At 46.0% G+C, this 17,290-nt stretch overlaps 2 protein-coding genes across 3 annotated transcripts in view; one reads left to right on the forward strand and one right to left on the reverse strand.

Moving 5' to 3' along the window:
- Positions 1-3,547, reverse strand: part of NUP210 (nucleoporin 210) — a 118,285-nt gene extending 114,738 nt beyond the window's left edge. The window contains exon 1 of the mRNA XM_088482471.1: positions 3,003-3,547. Coding sequence (XP_088338597.1) covers positions 3,003-3,157 — 155 coding nt within the window. The 5' untranslated portion in view covers positions 3,158-3,547. The remainder of the gene's footprint in view (positions 1-3,002) is intronic.
- HDAC11 (histone deacetylase 11) overlaps positions 3,447-17,290 on the forward strand; it is a 54,945-nt gene continuing 41,101 nt past the window's right edge. The window contains exon 1 of one of the 2 annotated variants that reach the window (XM_088482472.1): positions 3,447-3,632. In XM_088482472.1, the coding sequence (XP_088338598.1) occupies positions 3,535-3,632 (98 nt within the window). In that variant the 5' untranslated portion in view covers positions 3,447-3,534. Of the gene's footprint in view, positions 3,633-8,438; positions 8,644-17,290 lie in introns of those variants that run through there. The other variant, XM_088482473.1, reaches the window with a different exon arrangement.

A 17,290-nucleotide genomic window follows, 5' to 3' on the forward strand; every position in this document is an offset into this window, starting at 1 on the left:
AGCCCGCCACCCACCGCCCAGGGGTGGCGGGGATAGCCCCGGGCTATCAACTTAGGCTAGCAGTGCCCTGGAGAGGGGGACCTGTTTATTGGGGGAGGTCCCCAACTCCCCAGGGATCCCTGGCCTGGGCTGATGCTGCGGCTGGGGGGCCTGCTGAAAGGGCTCCCCTGGCTGTGCCATAAGCCCCCCGCTAGAAAGGGTCCGATGCTGGTTCTGGGAATTACAGGGGGACCCTACACAAGTTTTCCCCCTGTAATTCCAGAACTGGTTCTCAGAGCCCAGTGCTGGTTGTACTAAGTACAGTGGAATTTTTTTCCTGTACTTAGACAACCAGGACTGGCTATGAAAAGTCCGGGCTGGTTCTGTTTTGGGGGGACCTCACGTCATTTTTATTCTATATTTAACTATTTATAAGCTTGTTTCAGTAAGATACATGCATGCATCTCACTGATGTATGCCTGTGTCAGTGTGAAAATAAACTGTTCATGCTGAAAGTGAAAGCATGAAGCAGTTCTATTCAGTCGGGGATTTGCAGTTCGCTTTGAAGTGGGATTTGCTGGTTGAATTGTACATGAACATGCCAAATCGAACAGCAAATCACTGTTCCAGACTGAACCAAATCGAATTCGATTTGGGAAATGCTTATCAAATCGAATGTTAGTAAATGAGGAATTTGGACTTTCGATTTGAGTTGGTTTGAGGTGAGCTAAACCAAACTACAAAACGAAAGTCATATCGAACCTTAGTAAATTTACCCCGAGCTGTCTCAACATTTTCATATACAGTATAGTTCTAAATTGTACCAATAGTACTCGATTCAATTGATCGCAAAGTAAATGGCTCCGGGAGGGAGCTCCCGGGGCTATTCAATTCTGCGAGCTGTTAGGACGAGGAATGTTCTCCCGCCCCTTAAACAGGGTGTTTAGTCACAAGAATGGGCATCGCGGTGCGATACTGTTTTCCCGGCGCTAAGGGCAGAAAACATCATCGCGTCTGTATTTTTGCACTCACCCCTAGAGGGATGTGAGAAAAAGTCCTTAACAGCTAGCTGAATTGAATAGCGCTGGGAGCTCCCTCCCGGTACTATTTACTTTGCGATCAATAGAATCGAGCCCAAAGAGACCATTTATAAATCGCCATCTTAGTGGCCCTTACATGAAAGCTAATAGTTACATTTTCCCCTTAAATCATATGCTATAGCCACAATCCTATCCCTCATTTCGCTGCCGGAACTCCAACCTAACTGGTACAAATAGTAATCTACTACAACTGGCTACAAGCACTGCCAACAAATCTTATTTAATTAACTCTAGCATCCAATATAAAATATTCCTCCTCTTAGTATGCATCGTAACCTATAGATATCATAGGCATATAGCCAAACCACTTTACAGTATTTATAAATCCCTTTACACAAAGTGCTGTGGTTACTGGAGAGTTGACTTCCTCCATACACTTATGGTTTTGTATGCTGTGCAACTGCACAGTAACGGATATGAGTAAAATCTACTTTTTCCTGACATTTCAAATCAAACAGAAACATGCCTGTAACAACCAGGCAAAGAAAACCTTCCCGCCTGCAATGCAGGTTTTTAATAATTAACGTAGAACACACCATTTCCTTATTCCCAGCCATTCAGTGAAGTCTGGATAGTCTTTCATTGGTAAGACTTCAACAAATGATCTACCTTCATCTGCATTACAAGGACCTTCTGCTGTGAACATGCTAGAAACTACAAAACAGTCATGAATGTAGACCATCTGAAAGTACTAGTGGAGTGTCACACTACATAATGATGTGTGATAAAGTATTTCCCCTATTCAAAATATATATCTATAGTGGTCATAACTTAAGGGTGACTGTATGTAAACTCACTATTACAGATGTGTCCTCATTCACCGAACATTTGCGCAGCAAATGGCATGACAAACTTGGAGTTACTTAGATGCTCCGTCACAGGTAGCGATTCCCATCCTTTACGTACTTTTCAAAATTGGGTGTTCACTAAGCGATTTAAACAAGCGATTGCATGACAACGATGTTGTCGTGCAATCGCTTGCAATTCGCGCATGCATCGGGCATGTTTTTGACGGGAGCGACCAGCGATGCGCGTGCCCGCGGGTCCCTTCCGACATCGCCCGTACATGCAGGTCAACCTGACGATCTCATCAGGTTCAACATGTGAGGGGATGAGGGATGTGCCGGATTGAACGAGTGAACGTTCAGTCTAGGCACGTCACTAGCTATACAAACGACAGCTCGATTGCAATGTCGCAATCGTGCTCTAATTTGTATATCTCTAAGTGGATACCCCCCATTACTCACATCAGAGCCGGATTCAAAGTTACTCACAGTGTACCAGACACACTAGATTAGTACTTCTGTCGCAGACGAATTGGAATACAGTTGTAGATTAAGCATAACAATATTTGCTTGAGGCTCATATTAGAAATGGCTTTTGTATCTGGATAAGCAACTTAATGGCACATACAGATATGCCAAGCTACATCCTTGCCGCTGGCATGACAAATCGCACCATGTATGACGCGAGATGCATGCCCACGAGTGGATACGCACACTGCGATCGCACCCGCATCTCCATAGGAATGCATGGTGCAATTGCACTGCGTGCCATAGCGTACCATAGAGCATGCAGGTGCGGGGAACCGCATGGCGTGATGCGTGCGCACTTTTGTGCTGCGATCAGCCACAATGTAACTGGGCGCATCTGTAGAAGTACGTAATGCCAGCACTAGTAGTCAGCGTACCCCTGCATTGTACTTTTGTCACATTTACTATGTGCCCTTAGTGCAGCTAAGATGCATCAAACTGAGTTATTTGTCACAATGTCAGTAAATGTGCATGCAGACACATCTGTAGCACCATAAATAAGGATAAATGAAATAAATGCAATGAGAGCACCTCACAGGTGGGTGGGGGAAGCTGGTGGTAGGCTTATCTGCACCTATAACATAAGGGAGATAAGAAGAGGGTCACTCACCACTTGTAGCACCCCTCTGTCACCTCCAATGTGAAGTTAATTCGGGTCCCCCGGGTGAAAGGCAGGAGGACTTTAGGGATGTTCAGTTTGGAGGAGGAAGAGATGTGCAGCCCGCTCAGGAAAACCCCCAGCACCCATACAGTCATGTGCCCCATTTCTACCAGCAGGACTCTCCTGGGGTCCCCTCAGTCCTCCAATTGCCCAGAAGCCCAGTAAGTACCCCCTGAATTTTGCTATTTGAAATGATCCAGCTCTCTCGGTCTCCTCCAGGTGACCCTGTGGCTGTGCCCGGGCTGCAGCACGCGTTACTCTTGTGTCCCAGTAATCCGCCGCCCGAGGCGTTAGTGTTCCGAGTGTCTAGTTCTGGGTCACAAAAATGTCTCTGGGGAGCCTGCCCGAGGCGTTACAGTGTTCCGGGAGTCTGGTTCTGCAGGAGGGTCACAATGTCTCTGGGGAGCCGCTTCACGCAAGGACTCTGCACTACACAGATCACAGTAACCAGGAGGCCGGCTGCTTATTATCAGCTCCCGCCATGTGTTTCATGGTACAGCAGCTCCCCCTCCTCCACCCACAGTCACACTATACCGCTATCCGCCTATGGAGAGGAGGAAGCGCCGTAAAGAGAGTGAGGTAGGGGGCTGTACATACACATACACACTACTACTACTGCTGCTGCCGAACCGAGCTACAGCTTGTGTCAGCGCTACAAGGAGGGACAAAGGATTAATACAACCAAACTGCATCTATATATTGCATACATTCAAGGTAGGGGCACATGCACAATTGTGTGTGGTTAATATAACTTCTGATGACAGGTTAATGCGCTTTATTGAGAATTATATATATAAATATTAGTAGACATTCTGTACAGGCAGTATGCACCCAATGAGAGGTGGAGCAGCAGGTGAGAGAATGCACCTCCTATGTACACAGTGCCCGGGGGCAGATGAGGAGACGTCTGGTGCATCCCAGAGAAAGGAGCATTGTTTAAGCCTTATAGCTTTTAAGGAAAATGCATCATGGTAATATTATCTAGTAGAGTCTAATCTAATGCAGGCATGCGTAAGCCAGCTTGTCACCATTTGGAGGATAAACCCTTCCTATTCATTTACACTTAATAGTAAAATTATCTTGGGGAAGCTTCTTCCTTGTATCCAGGGGCGTATCAATAATGGGTGCGGGGAACACGGGCCCCTGGGTTCAGGGGGCCCGGCACCCTGCACCCATAATATTACTTACCTCTCCAGAGTCCCACGTCGGCAGGGGTGGAGCGCTGTAAAACAACTGGAAAATGGTGGCCATTTTCCCGTCGTTTGCGCATGCGCAGTAAAGGGAAATCTTCCCGGTGACCTGTGCATTCATTATAGACTCTGGGCACATTCTAGTGCCCAGAGTCTATAACTCCGGCGCTGGCCGCTCACAGCTCAGTGCGCTGCCGGTTGCCGGGCGGAGAGGAGGGGGCCCATGTCGGAGACTGCACACGGGCCACCTTCTCTAGAAACGCCCCTGCCTGTATCCTAATCCGAGACTCTGGATCTAACACAGTGGTTTCCCAACTAGATGCCGTGAGCAGGGCCGGCAACAGATATCTCGGGGCCTGGTAGGCTGATGTCTCTGGGGGCCCCACCTTCTCACCACTACCCCCCTGCCCCCCGATCCAGCACATCCCTCCCCTGCATGTGTGATATGTGAAGCATGATATGTTAACTGAAAGATATGCCAGCCTTTAAATAAAGTAAAAATACACTATGACTTACCCCACTGTCTGTCTGTCACGGACGATGCAGGCTGTAGTTCTTGTCTGCTGTCTCTTGTAAGGTCTTCTTGATGACAGTGCTGTCATTGGTAGGAGAGATGGTGTCTGCAGCCAGCCATCCTCAGTCCTCAGCCCCTCATCACGTCCTCAAATTCAGCCTCTCATTACCATCCTCAGCCCAGTGCCCCATCACCTTTTTCTGCCCCCATCCCCAGACCCCATCACCTTCCTCTGCCCACATCCCCTATCACCTTCCACTGCCCCAGTCCCCTTCATCTACCTCTGCCCCAGCCCCCTTCATCTTCCTCTGCCCCTTCACCTTTCTCCATCCTCTATCAACTTCCTCCGTCCCCAACTCCCTTCACCTTCCTCCGTCCCCTTCACCTTCCTCCATCCCCAGCCTCTATCACCTTCTTCTGTCCCAGCCACCTTCACCTTCTTCTGCCCCCAGCCCCTATCAGTTTCCCCCTTCACCTTCTTCTGTCCCCAGCATCTATTATCTTTCTCTGCCCCCAGCCCCCATTCCTCTATCATCCCCTAAACTCCTCAAAGTTGTTGCTAGATCCAAGTTCCCTCACCAGCACATCGGCACAGCATGCCTGACGGGCAGGGAAGAAGTGCGGCGACGTGATCTATGACGTCACGGCGCCGTGTTTCTCACTTAAAGGTCATGGCCGGGCTGTTGCTGGGCCACCTGGAAGAGTCCAGCGCTGCCTGGGCCAGGCTACAAGGGAGGCGGAGCTGGGGCTGGGCGGCGGCTACGGGTACTGGCGGCCGCAGCCAGGTTTCGTGCCCGTCCGGTCCTCGGGGCCCCTCTGGACCTTGGGACCTGGTACGGGTGTACCCTTAGCCCCCCTGTCGCCAGGCCTGGCCGTGATACACTTGCAGGGCTGCCACAGGTTGATAGGCCAGGACCAGATCAAATTATGTTTATAATCAATGTTATAGTCAAAACCAGTGCTAGTGCCTATCAATCATAAAATGTATGGACAGACAGTAGCGCAAACCTGTACACCACCATATAACTGACCTAGGGAAGAGAGGTAAGCACAATTTACTTCATTTAATATTTTTTTTCTGAATTTTTTACCTAGTAGTGCCGTGATTCAAGAAAGTTGAGGACCACTGATCTATCATATAGTGGGCGATTCAATTGTTTTTAGTGCGGCTCTTGTGTAATAGGCGTCCGACAGAATAATTGAATTGTTGCTCAATTCGGGCGCGAATAGCCGAGGCAGCACACATTTCTGCTCGCATTTTCTAAACTCGGTCTAAGCACAATAAAAAAAAAACAATTCAATGTTTCCCTGTCTATTTAGACAAAACAATTGAATCGCCCCCATAAGGTGTGTGTCACGTGGTCATCACAAAACTTTTTTTAATATTACTTTTTGGTAATGTGCAATGGAACATGGAGTTATATAAGGAAATGTTAATAAATAATAAAATAAGTGGAGCATATGGAGTATTCTTCACACCATTTAACAGTTTCAGTTACCTCTGTTTAGGTGTGCAGTGAAGTACAATTGGTGCCGTTTGAAGTGTTATTTTTTTGTAATACTTTTGTTTGGATAGCCAGACAGCTAAAAATACATCATAGCTACCTATCTATAATGCGTATTATTCATGTTATTATAAAAATTTTAATACATTTCCTGTGAGGCAATCAGTGTTTTACATCTGTGGACATGTAAATGTGTCATGTGACATAAATAAATCATTACTCAACAAATCTAACAAATGGTGGACACTTTTTTTTTTTTGTAATTTTAAGTGTAATCCTCATCCTACCCTCCCAGGTGCCCAAACCTAACCGTCCACTTCCATAGCCTAAAGGTGCCCATCCACATGAGACATGATTACGACATTGTAATCGTGCAGTCGTTTGTCAGTCTGTGATGAGCCTGCACTGCTCGTTCAGTGCAGGCTCATCAATCATCTGCAAACATGCTCAACCTGACGTTATCGTCAGGTTGACCAGCATGTTTGCACGATGATAGATGTCTAAATGACCAGCGGGCACGCGCATCGCTGGTCGTTTTAGACATTTTTGCAAACGATTTCTAAACGATCGTTATTGTTCAATCGCTCAACTTAATCGTCTAGTGGGTGGCACCTTAACCCTAACCCCTAACCTTAAAAATTTTGAAAAAACATGAAAAATTATGTGTCAGCCTTTTGTCTCTGTCAAGCTATTGCCTGTCGACCTGTTGAGTGTCTATCTAGACCAGTGATTCCCAACCTCGGTCCTCAAGGCACACTAACAGTCCTGGTTTTAGTGATATCCGTGATTGTGCACAGATGGTTAAATCAATATAACTGAGGTACTAATTAAGTCACTTGTGCTCAAGTATGGCTATCCCTAAAACCTGGACTGTTAGTGTGCTTTGAGCACCCCTGTTGGGAACCCCTGATCTAGACACTGTCAATCTTCAATCCGTATACCAGTCACACCACCAGTGTTTCCAGTTTCAAATGAGCAGATTTCCTGGTCTCTACAAGTTGTTTTTTTTTTTCCTGGTTTTCCAGAAAAAAATTCCTTGGCAATTTTATTTACTTAAAATGTTGTGGTAATTACATAACAGGAAAGCTAACAAAAGATGCCGGCGTCGACGGTCCCAGCAGCAAGTGTACGGATGGGCAGCTGGTCGCCTGTACACACAGCCAGTTGTCTCGGCATCAGCAGTGCACTCGCGAATGAACAACTTATCTGCTAGTGGGTACCCAGCATTATCCACATCCAATCCCTGACTTCATCCTGGTTGCTGTTATTTATTTAACACCTGTCTCTGGCCCTAATTTAGAGATGGATGTTAATAACACAGCCACTGCATCTGTGCTAAAATATGCAAATACCGCAGGAGGCATCTTTTTACACAAGACGCCTCCTGCAGCATTTGCATAATTTAGCACAGACGCAGCATCTATGCTAATAGCATCTATCTCTAAATTATGTATGTGCCGCAGATGGCTTCTTGTGTAAAAATATGCCTCCTGCTGGCTTTTCTGATCCGCCGCTGCACCTGAAGACGCAGGAACAGATTAAACTGCGTGAACATCGGACATCTGAGTAAGCCTCAGGTTACCCAGGATGTCTGGTGAAATCACGCTGCCGGGGCCATTCAATTCAGCCACTGGCTTCGTACGCCCAGAAAACGGGGCCAACATCTCAGGCCTAGATCTGCACATGAGCAGTGCGGCTTCTGCGCAGATCTAAAAACATTGGAGATTTGCGTAAACATCGCATTTATGTAAATCTCTGGATTATTCAGTAAATGTAATACACAACCAAAATCTCTGGGTCCCATGTCCCAACAATGGGGGGGATTTCAGGTCTGTGCGAAGGCTGCAATTTGCAGATTGGGAACAATAGAACATCATGCTTTATTTGGCTTCTGGTCTATTTACACAATGTTACTTTCAAGCCACACATTTTGTTAAACATAAAGGTTCCCTTCTGCAGTCATTCTTTGCTGTTGCATGTGGCAAGTCACCTGGAATTGTTACACAGAGGAATAGAAGCTGTTTATACTTCCTTATGTTAGTCTACCTGATGCTGGGACTATTGTGCATTTTGTCTCCACCCCTAGTCACTCCCCCCTAAATACATAAACACACACACTTCCTAATCCAGGCAGCCAGGGGCTTTGCTATGGTTCTGTTTCACATTTCTTCTCCTCTTATAGCATTCAAGCTGGGAAAGGATAATTTAATAGCAGGAGAGCACAGAAACCCATTACATGCTTGTCATTCTCACACTCTGTTACAATATAGACCAGGTTACCATGATGTAATTGTGACAAGTGCACAAGTCCCTCCTTTTGTCTGACGTCATTTGTCAGTCTGATTTCCTGAGAAGTGATCCGGCCTTGCGGAAGGAAACATGTGAGTAACCCAGGGAGGGGGGTGGTTGGGGGCTACATGGTGTAGTATCTTAAGAAAACAATAGTGCTGGCTGCTGGTTAGCATGTAGACTGTATGAGAGGGAGCGAAGATTGTTGGTTTGTGTATAGACATGGGAGGGAAATTTAGGCTTTTAATCAATGTGTAGGAAGGAGAGAAGATTCAGACTGCTGGTCAGTGTATAGACAGAAGTGCAGTGAGTGCAAGCTTCTGATTATTGTAAATAGAGATAACGGGAGTGTAGCTGCTGGTCATTATATAGATACAGGCAAGATAATAGGGAGGTCAGACTGCTGGCCTCTGTATGTGTAGTGTAGGAGGAAAGAGACTGGGTCACTATAGACAGTAGAATATAGTTAGTGCTCAGGTCACTATAGACATAAGAGAGAGTGTAAGCTGTTGGTCTATGTGTAGGTTTCAGGATAGTTTATAACTGGGAGAAGAGAGTGCAGGCTGTAGGTCACTGAATAGACAGCAGACGATAGTGCATTCTGTAGGTCACTGTATAGACAGGAGAAAGAGTTCAGGCTGCAAGTCACTGCATAGACTGGAAAGAGTGCAGGCTGCAGGTCACTGCATAGACAGTAGAAAAGATTGCAGGCAGCAGGTCACTGTATACATGGGAGAAGTGATTACAGGCAGCAGGTCACTGCATAGATAACAGTACAGGCTGTCGGACATTGTATAGACAAGAAAATAAATTGTAGGCTGCAGCTCACTATACAGCAAGTCTATGTATACATGGGAGAAGAGAGTGCAGGCAGCAGGTCAGTGTATACATGGGAGAAGAGATTGCAGGCAGCAGGCCAGTGTATACATGGGAGAAGAGAGTGCAGGCAGCAGGTCAGTGTATACATGGTAGAAGAGAGTGCAGGCAGCAGGTCAGTGTATACATGGGAAAAGAGATTGCAGACAGCAGGTCACTGTATACATGGGAGAAGAGAGTGCAAGCTGCAAGTCACTACAGACAGGTGAAGAAATTGCAATTTGCCAAAAAATGTATAGGCAGTAGAAGAGGATGCAGGATGTGGTTCAGTGTATAGGCAAGAGAAGAGGATGCAGGCTGTGGTTCAGTGTATAGGCACGAGAAGAGAGTGCAGGCTGTGGTTCAGTGTATAGGCAGAAGAAGAGTGCAGGCTGTGGTTCAGTGTATAGGCAGGAGAAGAGTGCAGGCTGTGGTTCAGTGTATAGGCAGGAGAAGAGGATGCAGGCTGTGGTTCAGTGTATAGGCAGGAGAAGAGGATGCAGGCTGTGGTTCAGTGTATAGGCAGGAGAAGAGAGTGTAGGCTGTGGTTCAGTGTATAGGCACGAGAAGAGTACAGGCTGTGGTTCAGTGTATAGGCAGGAGAAGAGGATGCAGGCTGTGGTTCAGTGTATAGGCAGGAGAAGAGAGTGCAGGCTGTGGTTCTGTGTATAGACAGGAGAAGAGAGTGCAGGTTGTGGTTCAGTGTATAGGCAGGAGAAGAGAGTGCAGGTTGTGGTTCAGTGTATAGGCAGGAGAAGAGAGTGCAGGTTGTGGTTCAGTGTATAGCCATGAGAAGAGAGTGCAGGCTGTGGTTCAGTGTATAGGCAGGAGAAGAGAGTGCAGGTTGTGGTTCAGTGTATAGGCAGGAGAAGAGAGTGCAGGTTGTGGTTCAGTGTATAGGCAGGAGAAGAGAGTGCAGGTTGTGGTTCAGTGTATAGGCAGGAGAAGAGAGTGCAGGCTGTGGTTCAGTTTATAGGCAGGAGAAGACAGTGCAGGCTGTGGTTCAGTGTATAGGCAGGATACAAATTTGAATGCTGCTGTCATTATATACACAGGAGGAGAGGGTGCGCAAGCTGTTGCCCATTGTATTGTCGAGAGAAGAGGAAGGCTAGTGTATTTGTTGACAAAACATATATAGCCTTGGACAAAAATACTTGGGGGTATATTTAAAATTGCATAGAGATGAGTGCAAGACCAGGGTTCTTTAGTACTCATTCTTATTGCCATTTTAAAACTATTGGTCAAAGGGGATGTAATTTAAATCCGAGTGGTTGGGACGCCGAGGCTGGAATCCCGACACCAGTCAGAATCCCGGTGCTAGCATCCCGACCGTAAGTAGTGGGGTTAGGTTTAGGCACTGGAGGGATGGGGGGGTGGTTAGGCACTAAAGGGGGAGGGTTAGGTTTAAGTACTAGGGAAAGAGGTTAGGTTTAAGCTGCAGGGAGGGAAGGCTAGGGTTAGGATACTTACCAACAGGTGTCTGTATCCTAACCTCGTCAAGATTACTGTATCGGGATTCTGACTGCCGGGAACCCGAGTGCCGGCATCCTAACCCCCCCCTCCCCCCTTAGTGCCTAACCCTCCCCCTATTGCCTAAACCTTAACCCTAACCCCGCTACTTACCTTCGGGATTCCGGCGGTCGGAATGCCGGCACCGGTATTCTGGCAGGTGTAAGGCATTTTTACCGCATTCTGTGCACAGGCTATGTACTGTAGTTCTGGTAGAGTTCGGAAAGTACAGTGTGTACATATAATACTGTGCAAAAGTTTTAGGCAGGTTTGGAAAAAATGCTGCTAAGTAAGAATGCTTTAAAAAATAGAATTGTTAATAGTTTATTTTTATCAATTAACAAAATTCAAAGTGAATGAACAGAAGAGAAATCTAGATCAAATCAATATTTGGTGTGACCACCCTTTGCCTTCAAAACAGCATCAATTCTTCTAGGTACTATACACTAGCACAAAGTTATTGAAGGAGCTCGGCAGGGAGGTTGTTCCAAACATCTTGGAGAACTAAAGGGGCATTAGCAGATGTATTTCTGAGCAATGAAAGACAAAAGATATCCCTTGAAAATTCCGGTGGCTGTGCTGAACGATATCTGATGTACATGACAGATTTTGGCATACTATGAACGATATCGCATGACATCATTCAGGGAGTGGATTTTTTTCTCTGCAGTGATCTGTAGCTGCTGCTAATATCTTTCGTCGTTTACAGCATATAAACTGCTCGATATTGGTAATATCGTACAGCTATATGCGATAATTGACCAACATGTTGGAGAGTTGATAGGTGCGATTTATCGGCTGCGGGAGTGCGCATCTGTCATTGTTCAGGGCCTATCCATTAGCAGATATAATGAACGATTGAACGATATATCGTTCAATCGTTCATTTTCTCTGCTAATGGATAGGCCCCTTTACCAGTACTGTACCCTGGCCCGATGTCTGCTAATTTAAAAGCATTCTTCTATGCAGACAAGACAATTTGAAATTGAAAGGATCATTTGGAATGAAACGATTATCGGGTAGTGTGAACTGTGTATATTGCCTATTTTCGGGATCGTTTTGGTTGATCTGAAATGATTTAGTCGTTAGCATCATTGAGCAAAATATTATAATATGAACCCAGTTTATGTTTTAAGAGAGATGATTTAGCATCTGTAGATGCTGCAAATGGTGCCTCTGTCAGTGCATTTTGTGGCTTGTGAGGGTATTCCTGTATATTTATGGAGTTCACTTGGTCACTGAGAAAGCCAATGATTGCAAATATAGGACCTCATTCAGAGCCGCTCGCTATTTGCGGTCGTTCGTTTAAAAAAAAAGGGGTGGCTATTCAAATGAACCGTTCGCACTTTGCGGTCTGTTCACGCCTCTAAGTCTGAACGAGCGAGCAAAACTTGCGGTCGAAATTTTGAAAAATACGCCCCCTGGCCGCTCGCATCATACGTCATGTCCGCTATTTATTAGATTAATCGAGTACATCGAACAGCGTATGAACTGCTCGCTATTCTTGTGGTTGGTTTTTTCAACCGCTATTTTGCGAGTAGTTCTGACTAATAAAAAAACAAGTGACGTGGTCGCTGACGCTGCTGTATTAATTATGCACAACCATAAAACGCCCGTTTTGACCTTTAAGCACGCCTGCGTTCTGAATTCCACTCCCCGTTTTCAAGCACCTTCCCCTGTTACCACCCACATACGCCTCCTCCTGTCACTCAAAATAGCAGACATTTGCTATTTTGCGAACAAACGATTTTCGGCCGCACTGACTGGTTCGCGCATGCGTATTACAATCCGTACGCATGCGCAGTTGTGCGAACATCGCTCAGTGCGAACGAGCGGCTGCTTACGAGCGGCTCTGAATCAGGCCCATAACTCACGTGCACTCGTACTAACCATGTACAAGTGGTCAAAATGCATTATTTTATTTACTAAGGAAATGCTACCTACCTTTGTATGGGGCACACAAATACTGGAAAGCTTTATTTTAGCACTATAATTAAGCTAGGACATGTCTCCCATACAACGCCAAATAATTTTGCACATATTCAATTTTCTACCCTCAAGCAGGATACAGTGTTCAAAGAAGAGTATTCAAAATGTGGGAGGAAAAGAATCATGCAAGTTAAGGCCCCCATACATCTGCGATGCAAGATGGAGGAAATTCTCAGCGCCTTAACTAATGTGACCACTACGCAGCAGGCGCTGTTGCTGCCCATTGCTGAGGCCCAGGTGGAGCGCAACAAATTTTTGCAGGCAGAGATCAGTCAGCTACAACTGGATGAACACGGGTTTGCCGTGATGCAGAAAATTACACCCTCGGACAATGTTGAGGCCTTTCTGAGGATGGCAACTCTGCTTAAATGGCCAATAGAGGAGTGGGTATCAAAATTGGCTCCTTATTTGACGGGCGAAGCACAGCGGGCTTATGTAAATATATCCAACAGCCCAGGCGGCGAATTATCAGCAATTAAAGGCTGTAGTTCTGGCGCGGATAGGGGTGACAGGGCCCGGGAAGTCCTAACATATTTATGATTGGCAATATAGAACTGGCAACATAGGCCAGGGTCCGCAACTTGTGCCCATCTAGCTGACCTGGCGGAATTAACTAAGAATTGGGTACAGCCCGAGCAAAATCTGCCTGTCAGAATTTTGGAAATTCTCACAATTTGCCATTGCATATGGAACCTAAAGCAGGAGCTGCAACGATGGGTTCTGCAGAGCGTTCCGCAATCATTTGAAAAGCTGTCGATTGACATTGACCGCTATTACACTCTGGGAAATGTGGCCCAGACAGCGGGAATGATTGTCAGGCCAAAACCAGCATACAATGTTGCCACAGACTGCAAGGTGATCCCAGAAGGGTGCTTTGAGTGTGGCGAACTGGGACACTTTAGGAGGAATTGTCCAAGTTGACAGGAACAGATGGACTGTTCGGTAGAGTGAATAGGCCGTGTGTACCCTGTTTGTTTGACTATGTCCTCATCCATGGATAGCCTACTGCTGTTTCGGGTGCCTGTCATGATACAGCAAAAGGAGGTATTGGCGGTGATGGATTCAGGCAGTGAAGTCACCCTGTTGTCCAGCACTTTAGTTCTGGAAAACCTGACAGTCTGGCTACTGCCAGTAAAAGTACTGTGTGTAATTGGGGGCACTGAGGAATATGACAGTGTTTGTCTTCCCGTGATGGTGAGAAACAAACGGTGCAAGTAGTGGCAGCAATACCTCCAAGACTGACATACCCCCTTATTCTGGGGCGAGACTTCTCCATGTTCCAGGAAATTCTACTTGACCGGATTGGTCCGGAAATGTCGGCAATTGAATCACTGGCTGGACGTCCGACCCTACATGATCATTTACTCACACCCCGGAACCAGAGGAGGAAGTCGGGAAGCAGCAATATTTGGAGCATGGGTACCAGGCTGTTGCTGCAAACAGACCAGCGTCACATTCCAGGACACGTGAGGAAGAAGGCCTGGTCAAAGAAGGTTTGAAGAAAACCTGGCCAGTTGGTGGAGAAGATCTTTCTGTGTCCAGAACTGTAACACTCCAGGACTTTGCTCCAGATCAATTAAATGATTGTGCATTGGGGAGTGCTTACAAGAATATTATGGAAGGCTGGGAGACCGACTGAGAAAGAACCATACTTTATGGTTGAAAAAAAACATGCTGTATAGGGTAGTGCTGGTACAAGGGAGGATAGTTCAAAATGGTTGACACACAAATATTTTTTATATTTGTGTTGCATTACATTGTAATGATTCATTAAACTACATTGGGCCTAACTCAGAGATGTACACAAACCCGATGGTATATCTTATTGCATCTCAGCATCACATATTCATCTTAATATAAGAGACATGTACCTGTGATATCAGAATATCCTCTGATGTAGTTATAATAGTTGTGTAGTTATGAAGATGATGTCCTCAACGACATGTCTGTTGATGACGACTCCCTGACATCATCCTTTAGCGTGCACTCGTATGTGACTAGCGAAGCCGAACTTGGTCTTGAAAACTCTGAGGCAGACGGCACAGTATAACTGTCCACTAAGGTTGACTGTGTAGTTATAGGAGGGTTTCAAGCAGGTTTTCCGCTTGGTGCCAATATCTTCTCAGCGCAAACGTTCAAATTGCCAGTTCCACTTTTTACAGCATTTTGCTTAAAGCCAGGTGATGCTTCAAGACATCCTTGTACAGCAGGTATTGACCCCCAGCCTTGTGTTTTCCACTAAAAAGCTCTGAGTAGAACACAAACTTTGGCAACCTTGAGTCAGTCATTCGCACTATGGAGCTCATTCAGACCCGGTCTCAAGAGGCCGCTCGCTCTTACGCGACCGTTGTTAAGCGATCGTGCATGTGCACGCTTAGTACTGCACGTGCACGAACTACTCAGAGTGATCGGAATCCGATTGCTCGCCAAGCAAAGACAGCCCAGTGTAATGAGTTACAGGAGAAGCCATTTTTGGGTGGTGACAGGGGCCTGCCACTAATAACGGGGGAGTGGAGGTGTGAACGCAGGCATGCTTGAGTGTTGCAACGCCGTTTCTAAGGCGTGCATAATTAACAGACAGCGTCATAGTACACGTCGCCAGCCTTTTTTTTTTACACAGAAATCCACGCAGTGCTTGCGGTAAGGTAAGGCAACCTCAAGCGCTGCGAACCCTTCCAATGGTCCTCGATGTACCAATGTTTTAATACACTTCCTGGAGATGACGTGCGCTAGTGGGCGTCTCTACATACACTAATGGGCGTCTGCATACACAAAGTGATCCCTTGCCCAGACAAAGTGGGCATGCTTATGCCTTTCCGAGCGAGCGCCTGCCATGCTGTCACTTTGCCCAATTTGCATACTCTGGGGGCGAGCAATCGCATCTAGCGAGCGGCTCTGAATCAGGTCCTATATGTCCATACCATCTGAACAATCAGCAAGCAATCCATGCCGTTTATCTTGAACCGACGAAGAATCGTGGAGTTAGTGACACGATCCTGCCAATTCACGCGCAGAATTGCCCAGAGGCATTTCAGGTGGAGTCTTCTAATGTCTTCCCTGTAGTAGCACCAGGTCTCAGAGGCGTACAGTAATAAGGGTAACACGATTGCTATATATACAGTGAGTTTACTCTGCAGTTGGACAACATGAGACTTCCATACTCTCAGATTGTGTTTGCAGAAAGCAGCAGCATTTTTGCCAATACGTGTAGCATTTCAGACACGAGGCGGTTGTTGTCGCATAATATTCTTCATAGGTACCGAAACGTTCATACTTCTTCCAGCTGTTACCCACCCAGGTTGACAACAGCATCGTTCGCAGGTGTACCTTTTGCAGGTTGTTTCAGTATTTGCATTTTCAACACGCTTATCACCAGGCCAATTTTGCGGCACAACACATCCAAGTAGCCCATGTATTGCTGCAAGTTTTATATGCTGTCAGCAAATATCATCGGCATACAGAACTTCTAACACAGAGACTTGTCTGACTTAACTTTTTGCCCTGAAGCGAGATAGATCGAAGACACTCTTATCAGTACTTATGTTTATTTGTATTTGTCCACTGCAGTTCTTCAGAATACCATTCATCACAGCAGCGAAGTAAATGGTAAAGAGTGTGGGAGCCATTAGACAGCCTTATGGAGCGTACACACGGTCAGATTTGTCAGACTTGTCAGATTTGTCAGATGAACGATTGAACGATTTGAACAATTTGAACGATTTTACCAAAGTTTTGAACGATTTGAACGATTGAACGATTTTTGACTGCATTAAAATGAATGGAATCGTCCAAGTCTGACTGCAAACCCATCAGATGTCAGATATCGTTATCTGACAAACGGGAACGCGCATCGTTGATCGTCCGTCGTTCAGGCATGTCAGATATGAACGATTTTCCTTCAGATATGAACGACTGAACGATTTTTAAATCGTTATCGTTCATATCTGAAGGAAAAATCTGATCGTGTGTATGCACCATTACTTGACACTGCTGGTGACTGGGAATCTGTCTGTGAAGTAATTATCATATTGTACTCTGGCAATCATGCCGTCGTGGAATTGGCTTACTAAGTTAATCAATCTCGCAGGACATCCAATCATCTTGAGCATATTTCAAAGAGCAGTCCATGGTACCCTGTCAAAAACTTTCTCAAGGTTGACGAAGCACATATAGAGAGCCCAATGTTGTTCCAGGCTTTTTTCTTGAAGTTGCTTAACAACAAAGATTGTGTTAACCGTGCCTCTATTAGGACGAAACCCGCATTGACTCTCTGGAAGAAGTCGCTCTACCAGCGTGTTCAGATGTTTATTAATAATATGACTCAGAACTTTACCAGCTGCACTAAGAAGAGCTATGCCCTTGTACGATCTGCAATCTGACAAATCA

The sequence above is a fragment of the Taudactylus pleione genome, unplaced genomic scaffold (assembly GCF_031769625.1).
Source record: "Taudactylus pleione unplaced genomic scaffold, aTauple2 ptg000289l, whole genome shotgun sequence".
NCBI classification, from domain to species: Eukaryota; Metazoa; Chordata; class Amphibia; order Anura; family Myobatrachidae; genus Taudactylus; species Taudactylus pleione.